This window comes from Neopelma chrysocephalum, unplaced genomic scaffold (assembly GCF_003984885.1).
Source record: "Neopelma chrysocephalum unplaced genomic scaffold, ASM398488v2 Primary Assembly neopelma1_22, whole genome shotgun sequence".
NCBI lineage: Eukaryota > Metazoa > Chordata > Aves > Passeriformes > Pipridae > Neopelma > Neopelma chrysocephalum.
The window spans coordinates 19,214,145-19,232,206 of NW_020897689.1; the positions used below are offsets into that span (position 1 = coordinate 19,214,145).

Here is an 18,062-nt window from a genome sequence, read left to right on the forward strand (position 1 = left end):
GCTAACCCTTGCTGAACTCTGAGGTACAGATGTTGAAGTGGGACCGACACCCACGGGAGTCAAATTAGAGCCAGGTCACACATGTTCACAGAACCATAGAATCAATTAGGTTGGAAAAGATCTCTCAGATCATCAAGTCCAACCTATGACCCAACAGCACTATGTCAGCTAGACCATGACACCAAGCACCATGTCCAGTCTTTCCTTAAACACCTCCAGAGACAGTGACTCCACCACTTCCACGGACAGCCCATTCCAATGTCTAATCACCCCTTCTGTGAAGAAATTCCTCCTGATTTCCAAACTAAATCACTCCTGGCGCAGCTTAAGACTATGCCCTATCGTCCTGTTACTAGTTGCCTAGGAGACTGACCCTCACCTGGCTACAACCTCCATTCAGGTAGTTGTAGAGTGATAAGGTCACCCCTGAGCCTCCTCTTCTCCAGACTAAACAACCCCATGTGTCCTTCTTTTAGTGAGGGGTCACAGCCAGACTTGCTGTTTCACCCTGTGGCCCCAGCAAGGCAGCAGGACCCTGTGATGGGGTTGATTCATGGGGAAACTGGAGGCTGCTCTCCCTCTTGTGCAAGCAGAACTCGCTACCACACTCCACCCACACTCACTCACGAGGATTCTAATAGAGAATCGATACATAAAGTTAAACGGGTTTTAGTATGGCTTTAATCCACTTTGCTATCAGCCTTTCCCGTCCCTTGCCCATCGCCGGCCGAGCTTCCCGGGCCTGCGGTGCCCTCTGCTGGGCTGCTCCAGTACGGATCCCCGGCTCCTCCCGGCCCTCCGACACTCGCCCTCCTGCAGATGTTTTCCTGGCTGCCAGGAGAGCGCTGCCCCTTTCCCCAGGTTGGGCTCCTCTGAGCGGGGTCACAGCCCAGCCCCTCGGCTCTGCCCGCCCGTGCCAGCCCCGGCCTCTCCATCACACCCCAGGGACCGCTGCCGGCACAGAGGCTTCCCGGGGTGGCACCAGCCCCCAGCACCAAAGGGTAAATCAGAGAATCAGTTGGCTTGGAAAAGGCCTCTGACATCATCGAGTCCAACCTACAACTGAACAACAGGATGACAACACGACCATGGCAGTAAGTGCGACATCCACTCTTTCCTTAAACACCTCCAGGGACAGTGACTCGCAGTCCATTCCAAATGTTACCTCGGCCTAGGGTGCTGACACATTTGGAGTATTTTAATGCAAGTCCTTTCACTGTAAGACACTGAACAAAGATCTAGAGCTGACAAAGCAGAATGCCTTCATTATAAATAAACGTATATTTTCTAAAGTAAGGGGTGAGGGGAAATGGTACCAAACCTTAGTCGATAAGATTCAATTTTTACTGCTGTCCCTTTTCCGACATCTGCAATCCTCATGCCTAAAAAGGGAGTCCTGTAATTAGTCTCATCATTGATCTCAGAACACGTTCTATTCCAAATACCTGAGTTTTTAGTCATGATCTCAAAGTACTAAAGAGAAATAGGAAACTGTCTCACCCACCACACTACAGGAAATTCGGGCATCAACTCATCACGGGTAGCCAGGGGCTGTAGAGAATCCAGATCATCACATCTCTGCTGAGAAACCCACCCACCTGATCACTTTCTGAACACACATTGAAAGTACGAGAAATTAAATTTTAACATAAGAACAAGCTGCTTTATAGCAAGGGTGACCAAGCACTGGCACTTGTTGCCCAGAGAAGTTGTGGAGTCTCCACTCTTGGAGATACTCAAAATGCAACCACACACAGCCTTGAACAGACAGCTTCAGATGACCCTACTATGAGCAGAGGATAGACAATCTCCAGAGGTGCTTTCCCACCTTGGTCACCCTGTGACAATGCCACCAAGCTCTACGTGTGAGGCTTGGGTTTGATGTTTGGCAGTCAGAGAAAATGCCTTGAAACTCTTGTGTACAGAATTCCTTTTGGAGAGATAAGGTAAGCAAAATTGTCACATTACCCCAGATTAAATGCAATCAAATATGGATACCTTTCATAATTATAGCAGAAGCCTTTTTCTCAAACTTGAAAGTTTCTCACCTTACAAAGCTCATCATTCTCTTCTTTGACAGGCAGAGAATTAATATTTGTGCATGAGTCCGAGTCTGATATCTCTAGTAAGCTGTCATCTTTCTCTGATCTATCGCACTTATCGGTAGAATCACTACTGTTCTCCCAATCGATGAATTCCAATTCATCTAAAATAGAATATTGGTAAAAAGACTTTTTGCTTAATCACCATCTATCATAACCATGAAGTCAGAGTAATAATACAGTTATCCTGAACTTGAAGCAAAAAATATGGGTTTTTTTCCTACGTTCAACTGATCTTCAACTGTTTTGTCTCTCAAAAAAGCTAAATCCTACTAGAATAAAATATTCTGTGAAGAAAGATAAACATTACACACACACAAAAAAAAGATTTCAAAGCACTGTTTGCAAAGAAGCAGTACCTTTAGCTGCACAGGTACAGAGGGTGGGTTTTTTTAGTTTAGTTACTAGTTTTTCCATGGTTTAATTAGGGGACTTTTTTGCCCAGTTGTACTGGAGTTTCCAAGTGTGCTTGTTCAGAATTAGCTGTTCTAAGCAAATGTTTCAAACAGTGTTAATTAACATCTGCTGTTAGTGGTAACCCTCACAGAGGAATGAAAAAGCTAGTTGAAATGGTCACTTCCTAGAACACCATGCCTAAACATACAGGTCTGCAATTCAAACCTCTAAGCACATCAGAGAGAAGATTGCTTAGGATAAATGAATAGAAACAGGCACAAGAAAAGACAGAGTTAAAAAAAACCAAAACAACAAACAACCCCACAACAAAATGGCAATAAACAAAGAGATGCAGATAGAAATGCAGAACTTTTCTTCCACCATCCTCATGACCAGGTGGTATTTAATGCAACTCCAAAAGTACACTCACACCTCTGAGGATCTACTGAAGGTCATGGAAATCTGCACTGCAATAGCAGCCTCACCATCCTTCAGGTCCGAGTGCCATAAGTTACTGAGAGGGATAACCTCAATGCATTTTGTATAAATGAGCATGTTCAGAGAAGAAGGGATGAAAGCTTTCTTGGGTTTTGCTTTTGTAAATGCCATACTTCTAACACCAGAATAGTCATGTACAGGGGAGATGCAGCAGAGAGAGGAGGCACCTGCAGAACACACCAGACAGATATACATATCCATGGAACTGTGGTAGTACCTTCTGGACTTGGCAGTGCTACTGTAGTCTAAATCACTAGTTTCTTTATCGAACTTCCAAAGCCTGAAGTCACCCAGACAAATAAACATACATATCTGGTGTTCCCTGCTTTGTCCCACACACGAATGCACTTCTGCTTCTAACTATGAGAAAGCTTAATCAGAAATGTTTAACGCAGACATTGGTGACCAGGTTTCTGGTCAAGAGGTTTTTTTTGAAGCTGTGTGACAAATTGTGTGCAACTTGTGACAGCAGTATAAATTCCTTAATAAAATACAACACATTTTATCTTGTCACACTGAAGTACTTCACATGAAAGGGAACTTTTTCAGCTACTGTAGCCATTTCTACAACTGTACCTATATACGCACACACAAAGATATACACTAATTACAGCACTGTACATACTGTATGATGGTTCCTTCAAACAGTGTGGAAATCATAGTTCTTTTACTCCCCACTGTTTTCAGTATATTTTTGGGTTTAGAAGAAAAACAGGAAATTACTGGATTTTCTCAGTACCTTTAAACAGATACATAATTCATCAAGGTTTCTAAATTTTGCTATCTTACAAGATTAAAAATAAGACTGTGTATTGTCTCTTAAAAAAAAAAAAGAGAGATTAAAGCCTGCAGGGTCCCACTTGCATGGGACAAGTGCAATAGAATGATACCAATGGCAGGTTAGAAAGATTCCTGGTCAGCAAGAGATTGCAATTTAGAAAAGGGACAGTCCTTCCATTTCAAAAAGAAGAAAATTGCTAGGAATTACAAAAGATAACCATCAGTATGTCAATGACAGTGTTAAATTGGTGACAAAAATATGGATGAAAGGAGGAAGATTTTGCGTTTTTGTTTTAAACCTAAGGAGCATGTTTATCCAGAGTCACACACAAAAAGTAAATCAGTCAATCCATTTGTTCAGCTCATAATGGTCTTTGAACACTTTGCCAGACATCTAGAATGTGAAATCTGGCTGTAATGCTTCAGATCTGGGTGAAGTAATACAAAGCTATTTATTTTTCACATTGAAAATACTTCCCAACAAGTTCTAATGCAACTTACACATTATCCTAACTAACGCTTGTAATAATACAGCACACAAGTAAAGATTTTTCTGTCTTCAGGCACACTTTTTAATCAATTTCTCTCCCTTCTGCCATTTCCTGCTCCATGAATTAGAAAGGAAGTCCTAAGAACCAAACTCATGGCTAGCTCACAGTAGAGCTAACATGGAAAGCAAGGAATACTGTGTACCAAAATGAAAATGCGTGCCACAGAACATGATGCTATCTGCAGCTGCAAAGTCTGCCACATCTAGTCAGCAGATGCAGACAACAATAACACCTGTAGAACAGGGCAAGCAGAGAAGGCTGTTCACAACTCCAGAATCTGTACCACAACACAGAAAAGAAAATAGTACAAATAAACTACAGTATATTGAAATGAACTGACATGCTTTACTCAATGTTATATAATCTCCCCAACTTTGCTCCTTTACTCTAAGGTTTAAAGTTTTTGTACATAATTTATACCAAGAGTTTATTCTATACCCAGATGAAATTCATGAAAAAAACCCCTCCAACTGATTCAACCAAAACAGTATTAGATCATGTCATTTTGTCAGAATGACCTCGGAGTATTCTCATTACAGAACTTGAAGCTGACAGAAGGTTTCTTGATAAATCTGCTTGCGTTTGAACTTACCTTCACTACTTTTGTCCTCCAACAATAAATCACGTCTGCTAGGCGATTCCTCTGTTTTGGAAGCGTGATTTTTTTTGCTGTGCAACCTTGGAATCAATGTTTTATTTTCATCATCTGAAAAATCACTGCCACTAGAGGTCCATATTATGTCCTCAGCTTCCTTAGAGCTTTCAGCAGCAGCAGAAGCTTCTATTAAAAAGTAAAGTGTTACATTGTTACAGAAAGGAAGTTCTGTTAGATTTAAAATTATTAAAAATTAAACTATACTATTTTTAATAAGAAAAATTATCAATTCTGCTACAGGCATCATAGATTAATCCTGAAGCATCAACACACATATTTCTTACACATACATGCATTATTTTCCTTTTGGTTCTCCATAATAAATGGTAACACTTCATTGTATATAATGAGGTTATCACTCTGTCCTTCAGCAGAATGAGGACAAGTCATGACTATCTGACATTTAGTCCTCTATACACAGTCCTAATGCTCCCCCACGTGTCCTTGTAAAGTGGCAAATGGTTTAAATAAAGACTGTCCTTAGAATTCTGGCTTTGGGATTTCTCTGATTTTATGCAATGAATAACAAATGAATAAAAGTACTTCACCAGTAGAGACTACTCTCCATTTTTTTCCTGGTGGGGGGGGGGAGAAAAGCACAACTTTTCAGAAGTTGCAAAGAAAAGCTGTTGGGTTTTGGAAGTAAGACATTTTAACCCAAAATAGCTTTCTCCATCATTTTTAACAAAAAGCAAGGAAAAGAGGATTCATGCTTAGCATGAAGTATACAGAACTAGTAATCATAGGAAGGCAGAACTTTCCACTTCTTACCACTACTAAAACTTTATACATAAATGGGAAGCTAGACAATTACTGGAGATTTCGAATTAGGCAGAAGGGCCCAGAAGAAACACAACCATGTCTCCTCCCGCAACACACAGAGGTTCTTCTCAGAAATCTAGAAAAGCTAGAACCGCAAAAGGTAGACAGAAAGTGCCCAATAGGTCACCTACTTAGGTCCAACAGAAACAGCACAGCTGCTAGACCAAGCAGAAATAGAGACTGAAGAAGACACTACCCCCTTTTTCTTTCCTTTCCTCCAGACTCAAAAAGGGAAAGAACCGGAAAGAACTGATAAGTCCTTCTCCTCTTTATTTTGCCTATTTATTTTTTTTAAATTGCAATATTAAATGACTCAGGTGCATATAGAAGATTGTAAAAGCAGAAGGTTGACAAAATTCTGTTTTTCTATCTATTGCTCATATTTACAAAATGCATGTTATCTCTCATGCCTGCTTGTCTGTCTCTAGCAGAAAACAGAATAATTTCACCCTCAATCTATACAGCTAAGGATTATTTTTCATTCCCTCCTGTTAAAAATGTGAAGAATTTAAATATCCTGTCCTTGTTATAACCATATACAGCATTAGTGATGCTTCTTTCACCTGTTCAAGAGCAATAGCTGAGTGACTGCAGCTTTGCAGAATATATTTGGCACTCTAGGTGAAGAGAAGAGCCCAACAACAACAACAAGAGACTGTGTGTCTTATAAAAATTAGCTTCTGATTACAATAACAGAAGAAGAAAGCAACCAGTATATTAAGCCAACTTCTACCTTAATAAAGGCAAAAAACAAAGTGATAATCTTCTGACAACGCTAACGTGAAATAATTATAACATACTTGCTGCACTTTCAGCAGATGTTAACAGTGGTCCAAGATGCTTCTTAATCCTGGATTTCTTATTAGTAGGTCTCTGGTACTATATTAAAAAAAGACAGAGGGAGAGATTAAATCACTAAGACATTAAAAATAATTTTAACATGTATCAATATATTTAAAGCTGTTGTTATTCACCCACCAAAGCTCAGCAGTACAATTTCAAATTAATTTTTCTATCTTCTACTAGACTGTGATATAATGAATGGGGTATCAAAGCATGAAAACAGTAACACAAAAGCTGAACTTTCAAAGATTTGGAACATATAAACTTACTGTGACTACGACAGGAATCACATATGACCTTGAGAAGAACAAGAGCCAGTATTTTCAGCATTAAAATGTCAAAAGTGGGTAGTAACAGCATGCTTGATAAAGCATGTGCCCTATTCAAAGGTTACAGAAAGAAGTATTTGGTTATGCTGTCCCTGGTTTTTACTAAATCCCACAAGCTATGCAACAGTGTGACCGCTCAGTACCAGAAAAAAGAAACAGAAAAGCAACTTGGTTGATAATGATTTTCAGCACAAAACACTTCTCACTCAGAGCTGGCTGAACATCTCTGTTCATGATCAACAACACTAACACATGCACAAGAAGTTAAGCATAATTTGATATATTATCTGAGAGAGCACCAAGATCCACATCTGCAGGGTCATCAAAAAGCAGGATTTTCTACAGTGAATTCACTACCGCAAACACACTATTTAGATCTAGCAAAAAATCTTCAATGCAAACTACAGTCTTTTTGTTCCACATTTTTAGGAAATGTAGCAGTCCATCTCAAATGCCAAATTACTTTCACATCCTTCAGTGCATTATTGAAATTTTCTAAGTGATAAGTGCTATCTAGAACATAAAGTATTAACATATGCTCAGCAAGTTCCACTAACAAGTTAAGACAATGTCCTTATATAACTGTGCTTTCCATTTTTTGTCTATTTTGACAGTTGTAACAATATGCTGTTAATTTGGAAACAACAACAAAAAAAAGGCAACATCTTATTATTCAGTCAAGCATGGAAACTAACTGCCAGTTTGCATCTTTCTTACACCATTATGTCAGCATTTTACCTCCAGCACTGAAGTGCTCTGAAAACCATCCCCACACCTAAGCCATGCATTGGAAATCGAAGTAGCAGCCAGTGATGTCCTGACATTTGATTTTTTCAGATGTAGGGGTGTCTCATCTGGGAAGGGTGTGCATTCTGCATTCCAAAGTCTCTTCCGCTATGAGGAAAAGCAAACCCATTAACAACACAGTATACACATTATTCTTTTCAAGTTAAATTTACTTAATTTAGATTGCCCACAGTATTTTCTGAATATATACAAGCATAAATTCCAATTTTTAATGAGCTGGGGGAAAAAAGAAGTCTCAAACATTTGCAACCATTTTTCATGCAACACTAAGTAATAACACCACTACCAATGTCACAGGTAAATTTAATTTTTGATTAGTACACTTTCTTTTGGTCTAAGCTACATCTAGTAGTACCTGATAGCTGCTCAGCGAAGCTAAAAATATTATGTAAAACAGGAACAGCTCAGTAAAATACACTTTAAATAAATAATTCCTTCAAACTCACATCTAATTTAATTCTGTTTATGTAGCAGGTCAAACTAGATATCACTATACAGTTCTCCATTAAAAAAACCCAACCAAACAAAAAACACCCAAACTTCTTTAGCTGTAAGAATTAGATTTGTTTTCATAACCACTACCCCCCCCCAAAAACTAGATGATCTGTTGCCTTCCCCTTACATAGGATGCGGAAATCATTTGGATTATTACATAAGTCATAAAATAGGATTCTGTTTTGCATCCAGTGCTAATTTAATGCAACAGATTGTAACATCTGAAATTAGCTGAAGATGAGAAAATTGTCTATTACCACATTCAAAGCTATCTCTTAGAGTCAACAAAGTTCACACATAAAAAGTGAACTTAAGCACAATAAACAACTTAGCCTGATATGCTACTGAAACTTATCTCACAAAATGTTGACTATATTATCTGTCTGAATACATCTGTCTTCTTCTTATATACTTTTTATCAAGCAACAACAGTTCCTACCTATAAAAAAAGTATTACTCCAAAGTTAAGTTAATCAGCAGACACATTTTCAGCCAAACTGGTCAACCAGGACTGTAACATACATGTCTGTATTGGGTTTCTGTGGCTGGGTTTTGGTATCAGGGGGGTGGGGGCTATAGGGGTGGCTTCTGTTAGAAGCTGCTAGAAGCTTCCCCCATGTCTGGTGAGGCCAATGCCAGCTCCAGGACAGACCTGCCGCTGGCCAAGGCTGAGCCAATCAGGAATGACAGAAATGCCTCCAAGGTAACATAGTCAAGAAGGGGGGGAAAGTGTTATTGAGCAGATGAAAATTGCAGCCAGAGAAGAGCGGAATGAGAACATGAGAACAACAATGTAGACACCAAGGTCAGTGGAGAAGGAGGGGGAAGGAGGTGCTCCAGGCACCAGAGCTGAGGCCCCTGCAATCCGTGGTGCAGACCATGGTGGAGCAGCTGTGCCCCTGCAGCCCATGGAGGACCACCGGGGTGCAGAGACCCACCTGCAGCCCATGGAGGAGGCCACAGTGGAGCAGGTGGATGTCCGAAGGAGGCTGTGACCCCATGGGAGGCCCATGATGGAGCAGGGTCCTGGCAGGGACCTGCTGACCCATGGGGAGAGGAGCCCACGCCGGAGCAGGTTTCCCTGGTAGGAGTTGTGGCCCTGTGGGGGACCCACGTTGGAGCAGCCTGTGCCTGAAGGACTGCACCCCATGGAAAAGTGACCCACGGGACAGCAGTTTCATGAAGAACTGTTGCCCGTGAGATGGATTCATGACGGAATGGTCTGTGAAGGACTGTCTCCCATGGCAGGGACCCCATGGGAAGCAGGGAAAGGACTCCTCTCCCTCAGCAGCAGCAGAAACAACAACTGACCGTAACCCCCATTCCCATCTCCCTACTGCTGGCGGGCAGGAGGTAGAACTTGGAAAGAGGGAGGAGGGTGAAAGGTGTTTTTAAGATTATTTTACTTCTCACTCTTCTGTTCTGATCCTGTTAGTAATCAATTTAACTAATATCCCCACTTTGAGTCTGTTTTGCCTGTGATGGTCATCAGTAAGTGACCTCTTCCTGCTCTTATCTCGACTCATTAATTCTTCATTGTATTTTCTCTCCTCTGTCCAGTTGCAGAGGGGAGTAAGAGAACGGCTTTAGTGGGTACCTGGCATCCAGACAGGGTCAACCCACTACAATGTCAAACTAACATACACACACAAAAAATAACATTAAAAAAAAGTAGAATCATAGAATATCCTGAGTTGGAAGGGACCCTCAAGGATCATCAAAATCCAGCTCCTGGCCCTGCACAGTACAGCCCCAAGAAGCACACCAGGTGCCTGAGAGCACTTTCTGTCCATTTTGTAACTGGCAATGCATATTTGTTTTCCACAGAATTTTTCAGTGCTCACAGGATCAAAACAAGTACAGTGAAGAGCATCTTACTTCACCCTTCCAATGATACTGTCCTTCTGCCTCATGATAAGAAAAAGTAAAACAAATGAGCTTTGCAGTTTCCTCTGATGGTAACTGATCTTGCTAAGAGCCTTTTCTAAAACTGCTGGGGGCATTTACACTGCAAAGCAGCTACTACAAGAGGTCATTGTCACCAAAGTCAAACTGTCCCCATAACTACTCCCACAGATATACGAGAAGTACAACGTTGAATCTGATGTGGTATTAAATATAGAATCAACAGCATTTTAAGGACATGACATCAGGTAAGCAGGCTACAGCACTGACAGAAAGAGAATTTAAGCCCTGCCTTCCTCCCAGTGAAGATGCTGGCCCAAGCCTCAATTTCCATGTCCTCTCGGTAAATACTTCTGCTTTTGCACTGAAGAAAGCATGGACAGGGCAAATATCAGTAACTGAAACAAATCAAGGCCCATTTTTTGGTTATACTGCAAAATGTCACAGCAAAGCCTCACTCCAGTTGGAGTCGTTTCCTTGACCTCCATGTCCCCAGACTGGATGACATCTGCCAGGCTCAGAGTTAACAGTACAGCCAGCAGGGCAACAAGGCTCAACAACACATTGTGGCTCTAGTTTTGAGTTGGTTGGTCTTTTGGGTTTTTTTTGGTTGATTGCTTTTTAACCTTAGCCAGTTCTGGAAGTCTTGCTTATATGCCTGTTTTTGTAGCTTTTAGAAGACTTTTGCGGACAAAGATTTACAGTATAAAATTAAGTTCATCTAAGCTTATTTCTTGAATGTCCCATTCCAGTTTTGATGAATGCAAGGTATGGCCAGTGGTGCACAACTGTCCGGATTATGGGAATGCCATATAAAAATCAGGATAAAGGCTACATGTTAACTCCCTCTCCCCAAGTAAGAAGGATTGGGGTGCATACGGAAAGGACATGCTTACAGGTGACAAGGTTTAAAAAAAGCAGACTAATATGAGTAGAACAAATAGCTGGGTTTATGCTTAGATAGTTACATATATTTAGATAATTACAGTGCAACGTGAAGTGGCACTGGAAGTGACTTTTAAACAGCTGGAATTCAGAAGCATGACAGTCATGGCTGTGATAGGCAAAAAGAGAGCTCTTATGGTTAATGACTTGACAGATGAGCATTATTTAATCTTGCACTTCACTAGCCTGAAAAAAGGCAGAGCTGCTCAGGTTTTCAGAGCAGCACTATGGGGTTGTCTCAGGGCAGCTGGTTCCATGACAAGCCAGAAGCAACTGGAGTCCTCTCTTCCCCATCTTCCCAAGCACTTGGCACTTGCCAGACTCTGTGCAGACACAGCAACAATGAACCAAACTGTCAGAAAACTTCTTCGGGAAGAAGCACTAGTTACCTACAGCTGGCACAGCAGCAAAAGAAAGGATACAAGAACCAGTGGGACCACTGCAGCAGCTGCTTAACACCATGTCAGCTTACTTACAACCTGAAGAACCATCAGCACTGCTGACAGTTCTGGCTAATTACCTCTCAGTTTCACCATGCATCTGCTCCCTAGATAAAGGAAAATCTAAGAGTTTTTGCTACCACCGCATAGAAATTTATAGCCATTATAGTCACAGAAAAACTGAAAACAGTCCCCAAAGTCACAAACCAAGAAAGTAAAAGAGATACACCCTCTACATGAGATTTTCCTCAGCTACTGCAAATTTCTGGCAGGCACCATTGGGAGTGAAGAGAAAGAGAAGGATTTATGATTGCTGATATTGACAGCAGTGGCTTTGAGCTCTGTGCTTTTAATGCAAATGTCTTTCTACCATTACCCAGAACCTAGACCATCTTAAAAAACCTGAAAAAACAAACTGTAAAGAGAACTCCCCCCATTCCAAATGCCTTGTCAATTTAAATCTCTCCATATAAATACCTGATGTGAATTTGGGAAACTGGATCTACAGCTACAATCCACAGTTACTGAGAGGAGGATTTGTCATAGTAGCACTGCACGTATGCATATGTATGTATGGGTGCTCGTACACACATACATACACACAACAAGATTTTTTTCAAAGGAAAAGTATGCCAAGTAAAAAGTGCATCATTTCAACATGCATGAAGTAATGCTTATGTGCAGATATAAATGGAAATCACAAATGTATTTTTATTAAAAACCTGCAATATGAAAATTGTGTGTAATAGAAAGGAGGTACAGATACACGTAGCTACAAGGATTCAAGACGTGATTCAAAAGAAAAATTCCCAGGGACACAGTGACACCAGAGAGTTCTGCCTGGATGAAGACTACTATGCAACGAACAGAAGGAAAACACAGTGACTACACTTTGCACACACTGCTGGTGTCACCATGCTTCAAATCACAAATGCACCACAGTAACAGCGTGGCCAAGGCAGTGCAGTCACGGGCCTGGGAGCAGGTGCAAGGGATCGGGAGCAGCCCTATGGGGCCTCTGTTTAGCTCTTTGCCTTTGGGCAAGGTGGGACAGTGCCCATGTTGAGGAGGGCAGTGTAACCCTTCCTCGGCCACCTCGGCACAGAGGTCTGGCGTCCAAGGACTTTTGCCACAGCAATACATCAGATGGCATGCAGAAATGGCAAGATTTAAAGGCTCTTGGCTTATGCCCCAGCCAGCTTCAAGACAACAGAGAAACTAATATTTTAAGAAATTTACTTCTCAGGAGTAAATATTTATAATGAAGCTAATCTGAAGGCTGTGCTGCTCCCAAACAAATGCAGCAACAACGAGTTCTCTTAATCTTGAGTCACAAGGTTAATCATCTTTCTCCTCTGGAATAAAATTAGGGCAGACAAAAAAATAACTTGTGTAATTTATTAAAGGCATGCATTAAGTGTCTTGAAACAAGATATTGGTATTAAAAAAAAAATCACTGAATCAGGCTCAAGAGAGATAGAGCATGTAGACCCAGCATACATCATAAAAGCAAGATTTATTACAAAAAAAGAGTCAGGCAAAAAACCTTGAGAATTCAGTAGGGTGTCAGAAGACAAAATATGACCTCTGAATTTTTGAGTTAAAAAGGGAGAGGCTAAGATGGCTACCTTATATAGAAATTGTTGATCTCTGCTCACAAAAGCATTGCATTTTGTCTCTGGAACAGTTCCTTCTAATAGAATAGAAAAAAGTTTAATTACTCCTGTTGGTGTCAGCAGAATTAGGATCAAGCCCTTCTCATAAAAGGCATGGCAAGCAAACCTTCCCCCATTACTCCTTCAGTTATTTCCAGTGAGACAAAAGTAAGTCAGCCTACATAGGTTCAGGCGTGAGGAAAAGAGAAGCACACAAAAATATACATAGTGATTACACAACAGACTACTAAAAGTATGGGACAGGTGGATTGGATTTGATTTTTAAATAGATGTTCCTATCTAGAACATATCCATTCAACCAATCTGTATGGTTACTAACACCAAACACTTGTTACCCAGAAATACCCTATATGAAGTCACTGGGACCATATGCTCAAAGGCTACTTACTACACAACCCTTTACACTCCAGACAATCCCATTTTCTTGGGGCTGCTCCAAAAACCATGAGAAGAACCCCCAGGAACACAAGACCTTATATATTATCTACCTCATATGCAAGTGGCATTTCTTGATGCTTCACCTTCTCTAACACAAAAAACAATATCAGCTGAAGGACAAAAATAAAATATTTCACTACATGAACTCCTGCTACTAGCATACAAATCCAAATAGTTAGTCATGTCACTTAAGCATCACTCAAAAGTATTCAAATACAATTATTGTAATCTTCCTAAACAGAGAAGAACGAAAAAGTACTGAAAAATCACAGCTCCAGATACCACAGACTTTTTGAGTTTTTTTAAAAAAACATTTGAGGGGAATAATCACATAAAAGTACACAGAAACAAATATCAAACACTGAGCAACAGCCATCCTCATCTTTTGCCTTTGTCCTCATAGACTTCACTGAAAAGTACTCATAAACTAAAAGCAAGGAGTCTTGGCCTTCAAAAGTTCAACTTTAAAAAAGAACAAAACTGAATTTGACAACAGGCATCTCATTTTCAACAAAACTCAGTAGTCATGCTATTGAGCTCCTGAAAGTATAATTACTGGGTTTAGTGCCTGGGTAGAAAATGAAGTTTTAATTTAATGAGAAAACATCCTTGAACTTTAAACTCTCAAGTGAGGATTTAAATAAAGGTTGTATACTTAAAGCCATTTATTTTCCAGCCAAGATTATTTTTTCATTTCTATGAAAACCAGCATGCATATTTTCCAAAGATGATTCGCAAGAACACAGACATCCCTAGACAGGTCTGCATCAAGTTGTAATCACTCATGAAAAAAATCTAAACTGTATGACCACAGTCAATGACAGCAATGATGACCTGCCTCCTTCCCCACATGTCAGCTTGTACATGGGAAAGAAAAGAAATATTAAAACCAAATTAAAATCTCACAATACTTTTTCCATCGCTATTGATGTGAGACCAAAATTTTTAAAACACTGTTTCAAAACCTTTCTTTGTGTTCATGATTTTTACTACTCTTAAGGAAAGATTATTATCACTGACTGACATACATAGGTGTATATAAGTTTACCATTTGAATGTTGGGACTTTTTAACCTCTACATCCTTTTTTAAGCAAAAGTATAAATTACTATGTGCTTACATTGAAAAAAAACCTCTCGTGGAATACTATTGAAGTGGTACTTTGTATTAATAACTGGCGCCAAGTAGAGAGAAATCTGCAATCCATCAAAATGGTTAAAACAGAAATATTTTAGAAAAGCTTTCACAAAATTTAGTTATCCAAAATGTTTAGTATACAGTAAACTATAAAAGCTATAAAAATAACAGTATCATAGCTTTTTGTTATGTATCAGGTTGGATTCCTCTTAATCATTTTAATTAATAGTCAGCAAGTGGGCAGGACTGTTCTATTTTCATTTGACCAGTGAAAAAAGTTACAAAGTAACAAAGAACATTATCTTTGTCTGCAAAAGAAACTACTATTATCAAAAGCTGCTATCACGTTGCAACAAGGGTTGGTTAAATACTGGCAATTGAAGCGTGCAGCTTTTCACTAGTCAAGGACTTAAAACCTTTCAGAAGAAAATGTGTATAATGTCAGTATTACAAGGAAATTTAAATGAAATATAGTAGGTTATTTTTAAGCTCGCTGTTGACATTTTCGTCCACTAAAATTTACTTTAAATGGGGTTATATTTAAAAATCCATTGAATATTTTAAACAAAATGCTTTAGGAACCAGATCTGTCATTTGACATCTAATTGTATTTATATATCGAAAAATGACATTTGTAGTCTGCCTTTCAGCAGTGCCTCAACATTAGCATAAGCATTGCAAATCAGAGACAGCACATCCTGATTGCCATCCTGCGGGGATCATCCAGTGCACCGAGCAAACTACCAAAGGAAGGAGACCGAAAAACAGCACGGGGCGCTTCTCCTCCCTCCACTCCAACTCCCACGCGGAGAAGCGAAGCTGCTCAAAACAATATTAATCCTGGCAACTCTGACAAGTCTCTTTTCCTGTCACAGTTTTACTCTCCCTGCACGTTTTCCCTGACTGCCATCTACAAGCAGGCTGAGCCCCGCTCTCCCGCCGGAACAGCTGTGCGAGGATAGATCGCACTGTCAGCGTTGCGCAACCGCGCACACCAGGGACGCGGGGAAGGACCGTGATCCCGCCCCCCGCTCCAGCGCGGCGAGTCGCCAACACCGGTATCGCCTTGGAACCGGACCGGAGGGGGCAGCGGGGCGGCAATGGCTCCTCCGCCACCCCCGCGCCCCCTGCCCCGCGGTCGGGAGGGGAGGCCACAAGGCCACAAGGACCTGGCACAAGGGCCGCCACAGTTCGGCCCTGAGGGGCGGCCAAGGCGGTGCTCCCCGGTCCGCGCCGCCCCGTCTCGTCTCGTCCCATCCCAGCAGAGCCCCTTCTCCTCCCGTCCCGCTGCCACCGGTACCTTTCCGCCGGGCATCGCCCCCGGCGCGGCTGCCGTGGCCCCGGTCACGTGGCGGGGGGAGCCCCGAGGGCGGGGCCGAGGGAACCCCCGGCGCGCGCCCGCCCTTTGCCGCTTTGGCGCCGCCTGAGTCCCGGCTCCTGATTGGGCAGGACGCGGGTGACGTAACGGGAAGGGAGGGGTTTCCCGGGAGGGGAGGGGCGCAGTGCGCGCGCGACGGGCGGGGCCAGCGGCCGTGAGGAGATTTCGCTTGTTTTGATTGTCGCGCCGTGGGAGCCATCGTGGTTTTCCCGGCGGGAAACCCCATTGCTGCTGCCGCGTCCCTCCTGCCTTCCTCCGCTCAGCTGCCCCGAGGCCCCACGCGGAGCTGGGCATACTGGGAGCGAGGGGATGCTGCAGCCTCCTGGATCGTCTGTTCTTCTGCCCAGGGCAGGGGCTGAGTTGGCTGCTTTCTGAGGGGATGGTGTGGAGGGCCCTGTCTGAGCTGTGTTTGTTGTAGGAGGAGTTCACAAGTCACATAAGACACTATATGAAAAATACTTTCACTGTTAAGCCATTACTATAAGATTTCAACTCCCTAAACAACAAGTAAACCAGTGAATTTAATGCCAATGCCAAGGTGTAGAGACTTGGAAGTTGAAACTGCTTTGTATGGAGGTTTTCTTCCATGAAATAATAGCTGCAGCTAACTGAGGGAAAAAAGGCTGACCACCTTCGCAAATGTTTTTCTGGTATGAGTGGAAACACTGGCAGAAAGGTTATTTTTTTTTATTACTTTTCGTATGTTCTTCAGAAGGTCGCTTAGGCTGCCAGTGCTGCTGTTAAACACAGTTAATAATAAACACTCATTGTAAAACGAGGTAGTTGTATCTCGTAGCTAAATTAGAATTTATAAAGCACTTATATTTTGGTAGAAAGTGCTGCATGACTGATTTTTATTATTAAACCCTAATTACATATATCCGTCTATAGTTTACAGTTTGTATTTTTTCCAAAGCACCCTGTGGCCAATACCTGTCTTGCATTCCCTTTATAAAACTGCCACTAATTAAAGTGGATTTTGCAAACAGAAGAGCCAGAAACATCATCCAAGCCCCATACTGCCTTTGATTGTTTTGTTCAAAACAGAGTTAAAAGCACTTGTGTTCTCATCCTTCCAAAAATTTGCAGTATTTCTTCTGAAATTACCAGACTGACAAATGAATTCTATTATATATCATCAAAGTGATTTTCTTTGATATTTTAAAAAAGTATGTTATTGCAATATTCAGCTAAACTGTCTATGTTAGAACTAAACCACAGAGAAATATAAGGAACACAGAAGTCTGGTCTGCTTAGTGAGTCTGTATTTTTTTCTTTACATGAACTCCTGAGGATTCCAAGGTGCTCACACCTCAGAGGAACTTACTTCTGTACAATCCCAACAAGATGACCCAATCAACAGGTTTCTTTTATTTATTTTCATGTTCTTCACAAAGAAGTACTGAAATGACATGGAAATAGAGGAAACGTGTGAGAAAACAACCCTTTATAGTAGGAATTAAAATAGAGCTGTGACTTTTTTGAAATAGTGGTTCTCTGAAGACAGAATAGTAGATGCTGAGCTTCTTGACAAAAGTTTAAATTTCATAATACCAGTACATTATTCTTCAAACCTGTTAAAAATTTCTGTGTATAATACTTTTGGAAGTCATAATTAACACAATTGGCTATGTAATTTTTGGCTTAAATAATAGTTTGAGTCCACTGTTTTATCTGATATACTGATTGACTGTGTCTGTGCTCAAGATCAAATCTACTGCTGCTCAGGAAATGTTTAGAAAGTGTATACTTTTAGTATTTTTGTTGCATGAAAATTCTATGAAAAATATAAAATTCCTGTTAACAATAAAAATGGATTTCCTTAGTGAAGTCCAGGAAAAAAGCATTTGTTTGTCAGGGGTGCTG

At 41.1% G+C, this 18,062-nt stretch overlaps 1 protein-coding gene across 3 annotated transcripts in view; it reads right to left on the reverse strand.

Annotated features, from left to right (window-relative positions):
* SPIDR (scaffold protein involved in DNA repair) overlaps window positions 1–16,184 on the reverse strand; it is a 200,398-nt gene extending 184,214 nt beyond the window's left edge. For all 3 annotated transcript variants that reach the window (XM_027674216.1, XM_027674209.1, XM_027674224.1), the window contains exons 1-5: window positions 16,119–16,184; window positions 7,715–7,870; window positions 6,605–6,683; window positions 4,920–5,108; window positions 2,049–2,206 (exon numbers count right to left, since the gene is read on the reverse strand). In XM_027674216.1, the coding sequence (XP_027530017.1) occupies window positions 2,049–2,206; window positions 4,920–5,108; window positions 6,605–6,683; window positions 7,715–7,870; window positions 16,119–16,133 (597 nt within the window). In that variant the 5' untranslated portion in view covers window positions 16,134–16,184. The remainder of the gene's footprint in view (window positions 1–2,048; window positions 2,207–4,919; window positions 5,109–6,604; window positions 6,684–7,714; window positions 7,871–16,118) is intronic.
* Window positions 16,185–18,062: the final 1,878 nt, after the last annotated feature.